Consider the following 18,891-nt stretch of genomic DNA (forward strand, 5'->3'; position numbering starts at 1 on the left):
AACACATGCAAGTAATTGGTGTAAAATGCAGTTTGTCCTCTTTTCATGGTCATCAGCTATGACCCATGTGGACGTTCAGAGGCTCCATAGTGAACATGGAAAACCCTCATCTTCTACAACATTCGCCAGTAAAATCCATGGAGTTTGATAAATGACAGTGGATGTTTTATGTTCAGTTACTAATATATTTTGTTGAAAAAGTCTCTTTTTCATAATTTTTTTCTCACTTGTTATAATAACCTTTGAAATTACCCTGAGCATTTAAAAACATCTACATGATCAGTACATAAATATAGGAAAATACATGATACAAAATACAAAATGCAGAGGATAATATTTTAATAAATGGTGATAAATCACTTCGGAAAGACAAAAAAATAGTTATGATAAATGTAGTTGTGGATCTTTAAGGGTTTATAGATATCAATCAAATTAGCGCAAGCTAAGCTTTTAATAAGCAAATGGAAATATTGAAACATTACGTGGTTTAACTGACAGTCCTACTATAATGGACGTTCTGTGTCCAGCGCGTCTTTGTCTAACGTGTGTCCCGATGTTGCAGCACGGAGGGCGTATGGGTGCAATGCCGCTGTTGCACCATGGGAGAGCGCTATCGTACAATGACACCATGGGTACAATGCTGCTAGTTTGGGCAAAATAAAGTCAAAAGGAAAATATAGCATAGAAAATGTCATCAGAATAATTATAGTCACTTGAAACACATTTACTTCAGTAAATATACTTTTAACTAAATGATGAAAAATTGTGTCTACTTCTTTACCAACAACTAATAAAAATGATGCTATGGAAAGGATGTTTTCAGCAGTGCTCTGTTTGTAGAACTCAGAATGTCTTTCGCGTGAGTAAATGCCAGTAACGTCCAGTCCAAACCACAAGCACAGAGCACAGATGTGTGAAGGTCTTGTTTGTGCTGAAGGTGACGGATGTGGTCTGGTGTTGAAAAACAGCACTCAGTCTTGTAAGAGTTTATTTGTTCGACAGTGGAGGATGAAGACAGCCAGACCACTGAAGGTAACATCCAATTTGATTATATGTCTGTAAAAACTAGATAGATAGATAGATAGATAGATAGATAGATAGATAGATAGATAGATAGACCTTACCTAATTTCTACAAAATATTCTCTAGTACAGTACTTGCAAAAACATTTTATTAGAGAAAAACGGTTGTACTCCATCTGTCCAGGCTGATAAGGATGTCCAGAATATTAAGCCTGCAACTGACACTTTCAGTATTCAACTAGAAGCACTCGGAGAGCGCAGACCTCCGCCAAGGCTGATCAGTGGGCCCCCCCGTGGGCCCCCCCACCCCCGATCACCCCCAAAAGTTAATCATTTCTTCCTTATCCCATTTCCAACAAACCCTGAAAATTTCATCAAAATCTGTCCATAACTTTTTGAGTTATGTTGCACACTAACGGACAGACAAACAAACAGACAGACAAACAAACCCTGGCAAAAACATAACCTCCTTGGCGGAGGTAACTAGTCATTGACTACTGTTTCGATTAGTCCACTAATCAGATTATGAACCCAAAAAAACAAATCAAAACAATCGCTCTTGTTTATATTTATTGCAGCAATAAAATGCATTTTCTTTGCTTTTACAAGAACATTTGAAGCACAGCAATTAGAATGCATAACAAAGTTTGTTAAATATTCAATTCACTATTCAATATTCAACAGATATTGTAGCAGCAATAAAATACTTTTTTCTCTTAAATAATAGTGCATTTTGTGCATAACAATTGCAGTGTCTAACAGTTTTGTAAACAAACCACTAAATTTTTTCATAAACAAAAGTGCATGACATCACTAACGAAATGTCGACTTCTAAATTAGCTGCTAATTAATTTTGTGTTGACTATTTGCTATCTAGTCAGCTAGTCATTGCAGCCTTACAGAATATAGTATGTCTTTTTCATCAGTTCTATTTTTTTATATAATGCCTCTACTTACACAGGACTATGAAAATTGTATTTGGGGTCAAAAATTGCATATAATACATGTTCTCAACTAAAAACACCAATCTGCATCCCTTATTTAGAGTTTTTGTTGTAGGCATGGCAGTTGTCCTGTGAGGCTGCAGGACTGGTTTGAGTGTTGTTCACTGCATATTGTGTTTCAGTTTTGTGTCAGCCAACCACATCCTGTGGACAGCTCAGTCTATGTACAGGAAATGTGGCAGAGAAAATAACTGAGTGTTAAACTCAACCAGTAATCTCCACATTAAGCTAATCAATATTTAATTTTGTTGCGAGGTAAGATTATGTAAAACACATGAATAGTTGTTAGTGTCTGACTGGTCATGTGTGGGTTTGTGTGTCTCTTTCAGCTGTAATAGTGGACACCAGTATGCTGGCTGCAGTCCTCACTGTCATACCAGTAGTGTCACTAATTCTGCTGCCCCTTCTGTGTGTGCAGTGCAAGAAAAAACCTAGTAAGTGTCATTGTACCAGTGAGGAGGTGTATGGTGTTGTAGTGGTATGAAAATGAGTCAAACATTTGCTTTGCAGGTGAAGTTTGATGTGCAAGTGCATTTATTGAGGTCATTCTTTACTCTCAGCACAGTTGCTTATTGAGTGAATTTTGTGAAACATGCAAAATTTTTCATTTGAAAAATCTCAGTGACATCATCATGTCTTTCCTCTAGGCTGTAAACCAACATAGAGCAAGGATTATTGAGACAGATCCTCAAAAATATCACAGACAAACATATATTGCATTCAGATGTCACTGGATGGTTATAATGTCAACCATATTGAATTTTTTTCAATGTAATTAATTGGTACTTAATATAATTTTTAAGTGGACTCACACCATTTAGGAAAATAAAGAGAACTATATAAACAGTACATATATTTATTAAGTCCTCACACTATGGCATTGTGTGATATTGTGGTTCATAATTATGTAGAGCCCTCTCTTCAGAAATGTTTAAATTCAAAGTCATCTGTAACTTACCTTTGTACAATTTTATTATTTGTCCAAATAAACTGAATTACCCCGACTGAGTTTTTTTTTTTTTTTTTAGAGCAGTTGTACAGTACACAAAATGATTTTATTGAGCATCAAATTAGTGCATAATATTGGGCTTTAAGGATTGCATTTTTCATAAACATTTTATTTCTTCTTTCAGAGATTATAAATGAAGAGCACCAAATATATGATCCCCCAATATTGTAAGTATTTGTTTACTTTGTCAAGCCACATCAGCAGATGTGTTTTATTTCTATGTATGGATTTTAGATATTTTTAAAAATACATCAGTCTCATAGCTGAGCAGGGTTCTAACTTTACTCTGGCTGCAGATGCTGAGAGGGTTGCTTTCTTTGTGAATTTGTTTTGTGAATTTTACTACAAACAATAAAATTAAATTTGGTGACTTTCAAGACAAAACAACATTTTGGTCAAAGCTCTTTTCTATGCAATTAAAATGTTCCCATACCACCTTGTCCATCCATAAAAGCTGTTCACAGAGCAATGTGAGGTTAATTTAAAAAAAATTTTTTCCCTGAAATTACTCACCACATACTGACACTTGGTGATGGCACCTCATGTCAGTGCAAACTCCTAGAGCATCAGTTTTTGATGTATGAGGTAGTCCGATAAATGTCTAGACAATGGTATGGTTGGATTAGGTATCAGACATTAAAACAATCTGGTTAGGGTTGGGATAAAATTTTATCTCAATCTCCTTTTTAATATCAGATTTTTCAGAGAGTCAAAGAAAAAATAAGAAGAATGAAGGTGACAAAAACAACATTTTGGTATGTCACATTGCCCTGGTCCTATTTCAGCACAGAGTGTTTGTACTAGAGCTACAGCTATTTATTATTATTTTTGTAATCAATTAATCTATTGATTATTTTTCTTTGATTCAATTCAATTCAATTCAATTCAATGATTATTTGAATATGTGGGGAAAAATTGTAAAAATGTGTAACAGACATGTCTGAAAATGGCAAACAACAACAACAACAACAGTATAAAAGTATATATGAAAATATCTATTGATATAAACAACAACAAAGAACTCAAATGACATCTTCAAATAATATATGCACTGCAATCCTCAACGCATTTGGATCCAACTTACTAACAACTTAAGATGGAACTAACATACAACTGAAAAAAATAAAGACAAATATTTGCAATGTTTGCATGAAAGCGTTATAGTTGAAAGTTGTAAGTGATGATTCCAGTGTAGAAAGTAAGCATATAGACATTTTCTGCCTTTATGTCCGTGTCTCTTCTGAGCTACGCTTCATGTTGCTTGTGTTGATCCTGGCGTCATGTGCGCCACAATAGGTGTTCATGTGAAACATAACAGTGGAACTAATGTTTAGTGGCAGCAAAATTAAGGAAACAAAGTTTTGATTTAGGAAAATCGATTGTAAAATCGTAAAATCGATTTGATTAATCAAATAATTGTTTTAGTTCTACATAAAACAGTTTGGAATTAAAGGACAAGAATGTAAAATTCAAGCAACTAGTCAGTTGGTTTTTTTTTTTTTTTTTTTTTCAAAGCTTTGTTTTGTTTTGTTTTGTTTTGTTTTGTTTTGTTTTGTTTTGTTTTGTTTTTCTGCTGGATCAGACAGTAGGATGGGGGACCATAAAAATAAACATAGAAATATATACATTCAGTATATCTGTATATGAAAGTCAGGATGATTTCTATAAGTTTCCATAACTATATCTACATTAGGGCAGGTGACATTTTATTCAACACTGTATTTAGACACTTGCCTATGTGGAAGGTTGAACAGCAGAGGTCTCTGCTGTAGGAAACATGGCAGGATGGAGCTCAGTGACTAAAGATATGTCCACAATTTAATGTTTTAAAATATGTAACTACAGTACTTATCCCCAATACCTCTTTTTGGATGTTTCTAACCCTATGATAAAATGAAAATTCCAGGCTTGAGTGGTAATATGGGCAGACATGAATGGATGGCTTAGAAACAATGGCATAGAAACATACATTCACTACCTGGTTGGTTCTGTAAGTCCTTGTTTTGTTGAGATATGACATACATTTTACTGTAGATACTACATTATCACCACAGAGCACTGGATTTAATCTTGTTTTTTTCTACTGGTCTATCAGACTTACACATTATTGTCATCATCCCCATTGTCTGGTACCATCTTGTGGAATTTGACACGTCAGTTCAATGGAAAATCTAATATTTTTTAACTTACTAATTTATTTTTCCTCAGTTCAAATTCCGTTCAAATTTAACTTCATAAACAGACAGGGATACCACCAGTTTCATTTTGATGAAAAAGGTTTAAAAGATAACATATATCAAAAATTGATCTTGACTTGAATTTCACAAATGACAAGTTCACAGGTGGATTTTTCACTCCTGCAGCTTTAACATACTTTCTTGTTCTAAACTGAGATGAAACTATGACATGAAAAGCAGAAACACACTGACTTCACTCACTTGTAAGTTGCTTTCTATTCTTTGTGAATGCTGCATCCGCTTTCCTTGGTTTAACCCTCAAAGAGGCAAACAGTCACTGGCAACCCTAATCATCTAAAATGTTACTAAATGTTGATCCACTAATCCTATCAATAAATAAATGAGGTAAAATACAGTTTGTTATTTTAAAGGGGAATTCAGTGCACACACGTTACAATGTCTGCTTTTAAAGGCCAATGTTCACTTTTTCATTGAACAAACCCAGTTTTAAGCATTTTAATGCTTTCACAACAAAATAACTACAAAGAAAATCTAATCATGTACCCAACTTTTTCAACCCAGATGTAAAATGTTCTGTTTTGCTATTTGTGTTTTTTTGAGGGGGGGGTTAATATTCAATAATATGTATTATCCTTTATTAAACATTTAAACTAAAATGATTCCATATATAATTATTTCTAATAGCCAGCGTGGGGGAAGTCTGTTTGCTGTGACAAGTTCAAAAACAGGTATGTTTGTTGGATTTTATTTCATATTGCACATTTGTGGCTGTATATGTATTGACAAACTTTTCTTCTTCTTTTTTTTCAGTCACCAGAGCCAATAAAATTCCTCCAGCCACTGTGTATGTACATGATGGTGCATGACTGAGAACCTTTTCATCACTGTTACAACTAGAAGCACTCGGAGAGCGCAGACCTCCGCCAAGGCTGATCAGTGGCCCCCCCCCCGTGGGCCCCCCCACGCCAAGGAGGTTATGTTTTTGCCAGGGTTTGTTTGTCTGTCTGTTTGTTTGTTTGTCTGTCCGTTAGTGTGCAACATAACTCAAAAAGTTATGGACAGATTTTGATGAAATTTTCTGGTCTGCGCCCCCCCCCATGGGCCCCCCCACCCCCGATCACCACCAAAATTTAATCATTTCTTCCTTATCCCATTTCCAACAAACCCTGAAAATTTCATCCAAATCTGTCCATAACTTTTTGAGTTATGTTGCACACTAACGGACAGACAAACAAACAAACAAACAAACTAAAAGCACTCGGAGAGCGCAGACCTTCGCCAAGGCTGATCAGTGGCCCCCCCCATGGGCCCCCCCACCCCCGATCACCACCAAAATTTAATCATTTCTTCCTTATCCCATTTCCAACAAACCCTGAAAATTTCATCCAAATCTGTCCATAACTTTTTGAGTTATGTTGCACACTAACGGACAGACAGACAAACAAACAAACAAACAGACAAACAGACAAACCCTGGCAAAAACATAACCTCCTTGGCGGAGGTAATAATTTTGATAGGTGTCATTCTACTGCACACTGTGGTCAACACAGTAATGCTACTGTTGCATTTCTAGCATTTATGACTGTCATGCTTTTCCTCATCTGTAGTTATACAAGCTAATACTTTACTGTGCGTAGCTGCCAGATACAGAGCTTGGTCAAAAATTACATGTTTTGTGCATTGTAGCATAAATGATAGCATGGTTGGCAGAAATGATGTCTAAACACTTAATAAAGATTAAATAGAGAGAAAAAATAGTTTGGGAACTGACACAAAAGTGGCACTGGGTCTTTATGGGTTAAACACTGCTTAAATGTATCTGGTGTTGCCTTGGTAATTGCATACCCTTGATCTTAATTTAAGTAATTAATCATTATGTTTATGATCATTAGACTGAACAAAATCTGAACCCTGGTCTGAGTTATGGACATATTATAAAGTCTATAGACTTATATGAGGAGAAAAAAAAAATAATGCTAATAATGAATATAACCTGTTACACATTTTAATGCAGATCTGACGATGACCACACAAAGCTCCCTCCCTTTGAAAGACATTTCTTTAGTTTTTCAAGTACAGTGATGTTTTAATTCAAAATCTTACTGAGGTTAATGCAACATAATCATTTTTGCTTTTCAGGGAAAGTACAGAGGCCACTGACGATGTTGTTCCAGGCAAGTTCTAAATGTTTTTCATTTTAGCAACATCCCTGCACTTCACTTCTATGGTAAACTGACCCAATGAGATGTTTACATTTTACTGCAATGTCTTCCAGCTGCTGACGATCAATCAGAGTATCAAAATATCACAGAAGGTATGTTTACTTACAAATACATACAAGAATTTTACTAGAATTGCATAGCATTCACCAAGGAAAAACAAGTTGGACACCTTATCTTGTAATTGTGAGAAAAATTATGTTTGGTAATCAAGTGAAAATATAAGAAGCTGTAAAATACAATAAATGAGGTGTGTATTTGGTAATAATATCCAGTATGTATTTGGAACAACTGGGATATATGACAGGGAAGCTGTTAAAACTGCAATAGTTGTTATGTAAAAATCTGCATTTTTTTTGTCTGGATTCCATGGAGTGTGACTATAATTTTTGTCATGGTTACAAGATCCTGATCTCTTAATTATGAGATAGAAGTCTAAAACATTCTCCTTTAAAGCTGCTGGTGTAAATCAAGGGGAAAAAAAACACTAGAATTTGAAAATCCTCACATTCCTTAGACAGCTCTTTGTCAGAATCAAAAGCTGAAATATAAAGTTAAACTCGATGCTGTTTCATATCTCAGTCGAAAACTAAGATGTGGAGTAAAGCAGATGAATCTGAACAACGATCAGTAATTCCTGTCCACACTCATGGATATTTTGCAAAATTAAAAATTTTCATCAGCTCATCCACATGTAATCAGTATCTTAAGGCACTAAAATGAAGATTCTTCTTTAAATCACCTTCTGAAGTGAAGATTTGTATTTATATTTATATTTATATTTACTTGTATTTGTGTGCAGATAAGAAAACAATGACATATCAGAGTATAAGTGAACACACAGACCTGTGGTGAAATATGTGGAATGTTAATAATAAACCTCAACAACCCAAAGCAACACCTTTAGGTTAACTTGTTATAACTGTTCAACTCTACACTAAGAGGATCAAAAGTTGTTTTTGTGTCTAAGTGTACAGAGTTGTTTTGTAGAACAATGACTGTGTGGAGAGAATATTGTTTAAAATTGAAGGGGAAATACCCATTTAGAAAGACATCCATAAAAACATCCACAGGGCAATAATGTGTCAGTCAGGCTGTAGAAATGAGATTATCTGTAAACAGAATCTGGAGGAGGTAAAGCAGTTGTCTCCTCTCCAGCAAAGTGAAGGACAATTGTTTGTTTTTAGTTCTGCCCAGGCAACCTTTTCTTTACAAAATATCTTTGTGCCTACAGGAATGTAAAAACAACTACAAATACCAAGACAAACTGTTGTTTGTAATTGACCTTAAAGTCTAGTTCATGGGTTGGTGAGCTTTGCTATCTGAATCATTTTAAGACAGAAATAGAAAAAAAAAAAAAAACTGCCTATACCTAAAAGTGTCTTAAAGTGACGTCTGTTTAAGAAGCTTTTAAGGATTAGTTTGTATGGAATATTTTGAGAATAAGTACAAGTTTTGGTGCATTTACAGAACTACAAAGAAATGACAGAACTACACTAAAGAAAACAGTGACATTTGTTATTATTGAGTTGTGCAGCAAAAAATGACTAGAATGTGAAGGCTTTATTTGCAATGGTTTGTACAGATGAATACCTTCAATTCAACATAAAAGTCGTCTACTTTTATACAACAGCTACTTTTATACAACAGCTATTTTTGGATTCATTTGGAGTGTAGTCTACATTTTTACAACTGCATAACATAAGCATGGCTTGATGGTTGCGACAATAATAGCAAAATGTGTATAAAAAATAAATAAATAAATAAATAAATAAATTGTTGAGCCATTTGAAAAGGGCCCAAGGGCCAAATGTGGCCCTGAAGCCACAGTTTGCCTGCCCCTGACCTAAGCACTGTGGATCAGATAATACTGGACGTAGTCAACCCAGAGGCTTTAGTCTGTGGTGTCAAGATGAGGCTAGATAACATTGTAAATGTTTGTGAAGTATTGTAAATGCAAATGAAGATTTGTAAACCAAAAATATATATATATTTTATAAAATGCACCTACAAAACTTATTTTGCTCCTACAAACCCATTTTTGCTTTTACAAAATGCTGTCTGTTTACAAAACTTTTCTGCAGTCACAAAACTTTTCTGTGGTAACAAAACACTTCTCTGTGGTTACAAAACATTCTGGCCTCTTTTTGACGTGGGGACATGGTTAGATGAGAGGCATGTCCATACCTGGTCCGATACGACCGTAATGTGTCTGTTTCACCTTAAATAACACCAGTTCTTATTATTCAGTAAAGTGAAGTTCGTTCCATTCTTGAAACCAGTTCCGAGATCTGTTAATGGAACCAGTTTCATCTACGGAACTTGGATCCAAGCCATGCACCAAGCTCCAAGTCTCGGCTTCACTGCATCTTGCCCGTGCCTACATTTAACACACAGCTGTGGCTGTGGCCAACTGTGAGCTAGGGCTTGGTACTTGGAGCATGGCTTGGTTCCGAGTTCCGTAAACGAAACTGGTTCCGTTTATGGATCTCGGAGCTGGTTTCGAGAATGGAACCAATGTCACTCTGCTGGATAAATAATAAGTGGTGTTATTTAAGGTGAAACAGACACATTACGGTGGTACCTCGCAATCGCTCCATTGTAGTGAATGAGGTGATGTTTGACCATCACCACTAATATTGCTTCCTGTCTGGACCAGGTCTGGACACACCTCTCATCTGACCACGCCCCCACGGCAAAAAGAGGCCAGAATGTTTTGTAACCGCAGAAAAATCTTTTGTAATCGCAGAAAAGTTTTGTGACTGCAGAAAAGTTTTGTAAATGCAGACAGTGTTTTGCAAAATCAAAAAACGTGTTTGTAGGAGCAAAGTATGTTTTGTAGGTGCATTTTTAAAAAGAAATATATTTTTGTTTTACAAAACTTCAGTTGTGCTTACAATACTTCGCATACGTGTACTGTTGCGGCTTCCTAAAGTATTCCTTTTAGCCACTGAGAGTATTAGGTTGGGTCCTGTGTCTCGTAGATTTCTGACACACAAGGAGGCTATGGTAAGAGATAACGCTGAGATCCAAAGTTGTGTTTTGTAACTTTATTAACAGAGCGCACAGAGCTATGACAGCATATATAGGATGGATGGAATATTGCAAAAACAGACAAAAAATGATAAATGAATTAATGAAGGGCGGTCAACAAAAAAATACGGCTGCCCAGCCCTGACTCTCTCTCATCTGTGCCACAGGTGAGTGCGCGCCTTTACACACACACACACACTTCCATGCCATGCGCATGCCCACACCCACGTGAACCACCGCCTCTGCAGCACACACACTCAAGCACACTGTGCACCTCATCTTCAGCCTGTATGTCTCCTACATGTACAATACTTGCATGTACAATATTTACAATGTTACCTGGCCTCATTTTGACGCCATATTAGTCTGTCGTGAAATTGAGCAGCAAAGTGAAAACTACTATATATTCAAATATACAGACAAATGTTTTGATTTAATAAAAATCTGCACTGGTGTGGACAGAGATAATTACAGATCTCTTAATTATATAACTGCATTGTTTGATGTCATTGTAAACTGTCCCTGTTTTGTTGTAGCTCAAGCTGGAAGCCCTGAACCCACCTATGTGTACGTACTTACAGCCTTATTTACCATTAACTACTATATACAGTCTATGGAGTTGGCAGGTCACAACATGTCCAAGTTCTATTATTTGACTAGTTTAATTCAGCGATATTGGAACTAAAAAAAACTCTTTGGTTCATTCTATTTGTTACATTGTGAACAAGGTCCATCCAGAACATTTATTGTTAGGTCCTGAATATTTGGGATCCTATGGGCCCTGGAAATATCACTTATAAGCAGAGTTGGAAAGTAATGTGTGCAAACACATCATTACAACACTTTATAAGAGTTTTCATAAGTCTGTGTATCTGTTTAGACAAGTACAACCCCAATTCCATGGGACATTGTGTAAAATGTAAATAAAAACAGAAATACATTTTCTCACCCTAAATATTTGGTTTGTTTTCTATGTTCTATTGTGAAAATGAGTTTATGAGAATTTACAAATTGCATTCTGTGTTCATTCACATTTTACCAACTTGGATTTGGACATGTATTTTCCCTTTTACGCCTTACGTTTTAGCACAAATATTTGCACTTTCTATACCTTAGGCTCATTACTTTAGTTTTAATAGTTTAGAAGAGGATTAACAGTTGCTTTTTATTATATACCATTGGGCATCTTCAAGCCCAAAAACCACTAAAACATACACACCCTTGGTTTACAGAGCTGTGTATGTCATACATAACAGGTGTAAAGCAGTAAGATGATAGATGCAGACTATTGCAGTACATTTCAGAAGTTGTACTTTTACTTTGGTAAAAGTAGAAGCATTGATTTAAGTGAGTTACAATTAAGTTACTTTTAAATGAGTTACACCTCATTTGTCATGGGAAGATTTTAATTTTTAAGACTGTCATTTGTGTGTTGTTTTGTAGAGCCCCACTCCCACTCTCAGTGTACGTCAATGAGACTAAAAACAAGATTGTTGGTGAGCCTTTTGTGCATCTTTCAGATATATTACTAGTTCCTTTCTCCAATTTAGACCTGATGAATCTCTCACTTGTGAATTTTTAAAATGTTCCATGTTCTTCCTTTTTTCTAGATGCTGATCAGGGTCCGGGTGTCTATGAAAACATTATTATATCGCTGCCAATCAGTGATGGTATGTTTATTCATTGAATCAGAGTGTTACATTTGATCACAGCTGAGATAAATGGACAGAGTATGAACCACTAAATTTTTGAACCTGCAATGACATGAAACAGATGGCGATGAAGATGATTATGAAAACACTGCATTCCTGGACCAGGTTGTGCATCAACAGGATGATAGTAAGTGTCTTAATCAGCTGTTTATTACTGAAATGAGTGTGAGATTTAAAAACAACTATCAATGGTCATGATTTAGTGCTACTCCAATCGATTATTCATCAGTGCATTAATATATATTGAAACATAAAATTAAGAGGATGCCATTTTATGAGTCAATTTTTGTTTTTTTAATGTCCTAATTCCAACCCTCTTCCTTTATCCAGGCTTGGGGACTGGCTTAAGTGACACTTTGGAGGAGTTACTGTGTTTGTTTTGTTTTTAGCTTAATTTTCTTAAGTTTGGTTTGGTTTTTACCGTCAGCCCTCCCCGCTGGGTATTGTCATTGGTTCATTGTCCGTCTGTCTGTCCGTCTGTATGTGCAAAAACTTTGGCATGCACCAGTAGTTCTCCACCGGGGGTGGGAGGGGGCAGCAGATAGTCAATGATAAGGAAACCCTGGCATGGACTCAAGGCTGAGGGTTTTCAAGTACGGGCACATTATGGTTAACCTTACTGTCCACTTCGGAACCTACGACAAGTCATTGTAAACATTTTTAACCAAAACATTTTTAATTTTAAGTCTACATTAACAATCTAAATGGACCAAAAAGAGACAATAGAGGAAACTGTCAATGGCAGTAGGAGTGATTTATATTCAGAGCAATGATTTGTTTTAGACAAAGAATGATATGTGTTTTAAGTCAGAGTTTCTGAAAGTTTCCAATAACAACAGAAAAAATAAATAGATTAGTCACCAATCACTTTTTGATTGAGTCTCTAGATGGTCTGAAAAATCACTAAAGATACAACAAAGTGTCTAAGTTGGACACACAGACTTTTATGGTGAGTTTTTTTAAACTGTGTGAAAGACAAAATCATCTCATGTAATTTAGAGAGAAAATGTATGTGTTTTAGCATTTGAGCCACTTTTCAGAAGTTACTAAATTTGTTGCTAGGGGCTTTTAAAAAATAGTTGCTGAGGTAGAATGAAAAGTTGCTAAATCTAGCAAGTGCTAAGTTGGCATCAATGACCCTGAACCACTCTTTCAGAATTTTAACCTTCTGAACCCTGGTTATTGCTCATTTATGACTGTGTCACATTTTTTGGCACATAACGTAGCCCAGACCTGTTCATTATTGTGTTTTTCTTTTTTTGTTTTGATCATTCAGGAAGCTCTACTGTAAGGTTCAGCCTCCAGTCCCCTGGAAAATTAGAGACAACTTTTTTCTTTGTTAAACTGAGCAATGATATTGTAAAACTGTCTACAAAAATAGTTGTTGCTGATAATTGTGTGAACTAGTCATGTCTTTACAACTCATTAGGATTGCTTAAAATTGTGTTGCCTTGACTGTTCTTGAGTCACTAATCACAACCATGAAAACCAGCTATTAATTGAAAAAACCCTGAACACTGGAGTGACTACTGACTCACTTTTAACTTTGCCTTCCTCTGAACAGATGAGCCTGATTATGTAAATGAGGATGGCACCTGATGCAGCACCTGTGACAGTACCAGAAATCATCTAAGGAAATCCATCAGAAGTTATCACCTTGTACTGTTGGCTTTGTAAAACTTTTGAGTAAATGTCTTAACAGCACTTTATGCTCTAGACTGGTAATAAAAGGTTGTAGTGTGGTAGTATTTCATTCATTCATTCATTCATCCATTCATTCATTTTCTGAACTAGATAATCCAAGAAAGGGATGTTCAAGTCTATACCAGCTATATCTGGGCGAAGGCGGGATTCGCCATAAACGGTGGTTGTAGACACTTTTTTTTATGTTCAGTAATTGATATCTTTGCTGAAAAAGTCACTTTTCTTCAGTTTTCTCTTAAAAAAAAATAACCCTCAACTTTAATCTGAGCTTTAATGAACATCTACATGATCAGTATATTAAATGTAGGAAAATACAAAACATACATAACACCATACATGTTAACACAAAATCCAGAGGACAGTATTATGATAAATGGTGATAAACTGTAAAAAATAATTTTTAGACTACAACAGAAATAACATAAAAGGAGTGTGTATGGAGTGTATTAAACAGTATAATTAAAAACTAAAAGATTTCATTGATAATGAAAATAAAGATGTGAATGAAGTAGTCAATATATTCAATGCATTCTTTGTAAATGATGGACCAAAACTTTCCGTTGAACAAAAGGTCAGAGGGATAGAAATAGATGCTGCTGATAATGTTTAGAGAAACAATAGCTCAATATTTTTAAGGGCAGTAGAAGAAAAAGAAATTTAAAACATTGTCAGTGGCTTGAAGAATAAAACCACTGGAAAGCCTCTGACAACAGTGATGAATGGTATGGATGGTATTATAAAACCACTATATATCTTTAATTTGTCTTTCCAAAATGGATTTTTTCCACACAAGATGAAAGTAGCAGAAGTTGTTCCCATTTATAAAGCAGATTACAAACACCACTTTACTAATTACAGACCAGTATCAGTGCTCTCCCAGTTTTCTAAAATATTAGAAACGCTCTTCATAAAAAGTATAAGTTATATACTTCTGCCTACTCCTTTTCAATATCTATCTATCTATCTATCTATCTATCTATCTATCTATCTATCTATCTATCTATCTGTCTGTCTGTCTGTCTGTCTGTCTGTCTGTGAGGATATGGTCATGTGACTAAACAAAACACAAAGCATCGGCTCTCAGGCCCAACTCCCATCAATACTGGGTTGGTTTGACGGTTAGCTACCTACCTGACAGTACCTGCTAACACAGGTTGGAAATTTCACTACAACAAAACTTACTTTCACTTAACCTGCCTGTAAGTACTCATTTTAGAAGATTTTACGTGCATTAAATTTAAGCATAATGTTTACTAGCTAGTTAGGTGAGGGAAATATTGATACCTTCATCCCCTTTGTTCAGATTTTTGCTAATCTTTTGGCTAACCAAGCTTCATGTGGCTGCTAGTTCTCAACGGCCGGATAATGTAACCTTACTAACTAGTGTTGTTGTTCGTTTAATTTATTCAACATTTCTAAATAAAGTGATCTCCAGTGGCATATTTATTGTTTGTGTGGGTTACCAGTCAGCTAACCTCATATAAAAGCTAGCTAAACTACTTAAAAGTCAGCTAGCTAACTTAACATATAGCTAGGTTTAGCACAATTTCACACCTATTTTTTTTTTTTTTTTTTAAATATATTTTAGTGTTATGTCAAAAGAAAATGTTTTCATTCAAGTAAAACAAGGACAGTTTCATTCTATTTTCACCCCTTACATACTAATGAATAGGTTCTCAAAAGAAACAGTAATATATTTATTTATTTATTTATTTATTTTACCAGTCCTTTATTTAGTTTGAGTAGATGTCTGAATTCTACAAATCTTAAAGAGTGGAATATTGGGAATAATGGAATAAGGGAAGTTCACAGCTGCTTGTTTAAGTCCCTTTTTCTTCACTTATGTCTGTCGACAAATTAGTCCTGTACAAATGTTTTGGTAAGAGCACAAATTTTGCTTTCTCAAACTTTGCTGTTTCAGTTTGCTTGATTTTTTCCCCCACATATGTTTGATGTGATGTCAATTTGTGTCAAAATACTTGAACACAACAGTGTATGCAAATACAAATACCAGAAATGAAGTCAGTATTCTATTGTTTTTACTATTTTTTCTTGCTATGATCGGGCTGGGCAATAAAATTATAACTATCATTATTTTTCACAGTAAAACTCATATGGATTTTTCCTCTTTTTTTTAGTCTTATCTACATTTACCAAATTTTGTAAATTTTTTTTGTTTTTCTTAATTTTACTTAGGTTGAACAAACATTTTAATATTCTACTTAAGATTCTTACCTTAAAGAAAATAACTAACATTTTACATGATGTTCAACTTGTATAGGAACTCAGATTGCACTGCTTTTCTTTGTTTTGATTTTACACTAAATGAAAATAAAGGAAATGGAAAAAAAAAAACAGTCTAAACTGAAAAGAAGTAATTTGACATTTATCATAATTATCATCGTTTTCAGCTGATAAGTATATTTTAGTGTGGTTGTAGTGCCCAGTCCTATGATACTATTACTTAAAGAAATGTCACGTTTCACATTTGTAAATAGCTGAAGACTGCTGTTTATTCTTGAGAGCTTTTTGGACCTGTGAGGACCAGAGGGATGAGTGCGTTGCCATTTCCCTGTCCTGTACCCCTGGGTGTTACCACCAGAGGGGTACATGCTGAGCTGCACAGATTGATGTTGGAGGGGAATCTGACCAAGTTGGAGATGCTTCTTAAAAAAGGTGTGATTGTTATGATAGATGTTATTTTATGTTACTGTTTGCATGGTTTTCCTTTAGTTTGCTGATGGCTTAGGAGCTGTATATGTATTAAAATTTTTCAAAAGTATTCAAAACATACAAAAAAGCAAAAGTAAATTTTGCTAAAGTTCCCGGGGACAGACTGATTTTAGTTGAATTTAGCCCAAAATTTCTTTGTTGCCTCACCTAAATTTTATCATGGGAAATATCTTTGTTGGAAATGTGCTACTAAATTTTGAACACAAATGTATACATACATTTTCACTGTTTCTCCAGTAAGTTGAATCTTTTGAATATGGTGGACCCCATGGGTGAAGGGCATCAGGTCCTTTTTATTTTGTCCTTTTCCAATCACTTGCCTGAATAAAAGATGAAAACAAACAATTTGACTAAGTCAGACCAACTCTGGTATGTTTTTGTTTTAAGATGCATTACTTTTACTACATTTATACCGAGCATCCATACCAATCCAGCATTTTAACCTTCTGAAAACAGAATTATGGTGGTCAAAAATAGAGCCATTTAGAAATGATGACTGAAAGAAAAGTAAGCATTGTTCTTTTTCAGTTTGGATACTGAATTATAGATGAGTATGTCCTTGTTTTCTCTGTAAGCAGTTGTTGTGCAGGTAAAATAAACTTTTAGTATTAATTCACAGCAGGTCTCATATGTTTCAGTCATTTCTGTACCCAACAGTGTTGTCAGACACCCTTGTTATGTGACATGTATTCCAGGTGTTTTAGAATTTTCAAAGATACTTTACTAAAACTTTAGTCAAGAGCCTTCATCCTAATTGCAACAAAATGTATAACACTTGATGACTGACAGACTGATTATTTTTCTTTTAATTTATTCTTTGTGGCTTCAATTTGTTTTCTTTAGTTTGTAGAAAATTTCCCTATTGGGATTATCTGTATCTATAAAAAGAAGCTGGTCATTTGTTGCCATTAGGGTTTTTCTGTTACTGACCTAATTACTGTCTTGGCTGTCTACACCATCCTATAACAGCTACAGCAAACTATGTTTATGTAGAGATTGTAGCAATGAGATTTAACCAGGATAAAAAAAAAAATGAAACTGTGTTGGAACTAACACCTAATGTTGGCTTCTGACTGTTTTCCAGGTGTTGACGTGGACTGTGTGAATCACCTCGGTCAGACTCTGCTTTACTGTGCTGTTGTGTTGGGACAAGTAAAGGTGACAGAACTGCTCCTGCATTATGGAGCTGATCCCAACCAGTAAGTCTGGAACTAGACTCATTTGTTCAGATTGTCAAGAAATAATTGTGTCCCACTTATCCATCTATGGCCCCATGACATTCACTGTTTTACAACATACAAATCATCCCCCATGTGGAAAATCGTAACCCATAATGACCCAAACATCCACCGCTGACCAAAAGCATCTACTGGTCTAAAATGTTTAACCCATTTATGCATGATGTTAGTTAAGTTTCAGTTAAAACTAGAATATAATAATTTACAAAACCAAAATTGCTACATGGGTTGTTTGAATAATTTATATTGTTTTTCTACATTATCAGATAATTGGTATTGCCACTTAATGTAGTACAGTTACATTTTAGATTAAGTTTTTGTAAATAAATCATTTGTTATTTTTATGGAGAGAGATCAGTGCCCCCCGATCACCACCAAAATTTAATCATTTGTTCCTTGTGCCAGTATCAACAGTTCCTGAAATTTTCATCCAAATCTGTCCATAACTTTTTGAGTTACCTTGCACACAGACAGACAGACAAACAGACAGACAGATTAACCAACGCTGGCAAAAACATAACCTCCTTGGCAGAGGTAAAAATATATTCATCATTAAAGTTGTGTCTAAGCAAACAGTCAACTGTAATATAGTTATCTCACTATATGTATCTCACTCAAATTTGACTCAAATTTTATTAATTTGACACATTTTTGACACATTTAGAAGGGAGTGATGGTCATTGTCACTTTTATAATTCATGTATGAAAGAGTTAATACCTGTTGGTCCACTAATCCAGGGGTTCCCAAAGTGGGGTACGCGTACCCCCAGGGATACCTGGAAGAAGCCCAGAGGGTATTTGAAATGTTTTTGGTTGTCATCATATACTGAATACAAAATAAATAATGAGAATTAATGCTGAAATATAAAACACAATAAATACATTCATACAATAGTTTTATTGTCAATCATCTTGTTTAAGTTTTGGTAACATTTTAAGGACATTTCTATTTTATATTATTCAAAATGAGTTTATTTGAGTAGCTAAGTAACTATTTTTTGTTGATGAAAGGGTCATTT

The 18,891-nt window shown here is 35.0% G+C and overlaps 2 protein-coding genes across 5 annotated transcripts in view; both read left to right on the forward strand.

Annotated features, from left to right (window-relative positions):
- The first annotated feature begins 364 nt into the window (after positions 1-364).
- On the forward strand, positions 365-13,950 carry LOC115433007 (linker for activation of T-cells family member 2). The gene is made up of 13 exons (XM_030154177.1): positions 365-497; positions 648-1,032; positions 2,356-2,460; positions 3,160-3,202; positions 5,918-5,961; positions 6,044-6,077; positions 7,373-7,407; positions 7,509-7,547; positions 11,022-11,052; positions 11,929-11,981; positions 12,096-12,155; positions 12,259-12,324; positions 13,762-13,950. Exons 3-13 carry the CDS (start codon positions 2,376-2,378, stop codon positions 13,794-13,796), a joined length of 525 nt encoding a protein of 174 aa, XP_030010037.1. The 5' UTR covers positions 365-497; positions 648-1,032; positions 2,356-2,375; the 3' UTR covers positions 13,797-13,950.
- Positions 13,951-15,017: 1,067 nt separating this feature from the next.
- Positions 15,018-18,891, forward strand: part of tex14 (testis expressed 14, intercellular bridge forming factor) — a 31,903-nt gene continuing 28,029 nt past the window's right edge. For 3 of the 4 annotated variants that reach the window (XM_030153935.1, XM_030153938.1, XM_030153937.1), the window contains exons 1-2: positions 16,204-16,577; positions 17,719-17,833. The gene's annotated coding sequence lies outside the window, so the exon portion shown is untranslated. Of the gene's footprint in view, positions 15,101-16,203; positions 16,578-17,718; positions 17,834-18,891 lie in introns of those variants that run through there. The other variant, XM_030153936.1, reaches the window with a different exon arrangement.

The sequence above is a fragment of the Sphaeramia orbicularis genome, chromosome 14 (assembly GCF_902148855.1).
Source record: "Sphaeramia orbicularis chromosome 14, fSphaOr1.1, whole genome shotgun sequence".
NCBI classification, from domain to species: Eukaryota; Metazoa; Chordata; class Actinopteri; order Kurtiformes; family Apogonidae; genus Sphaeramia; species Sphaeramia orbicularis.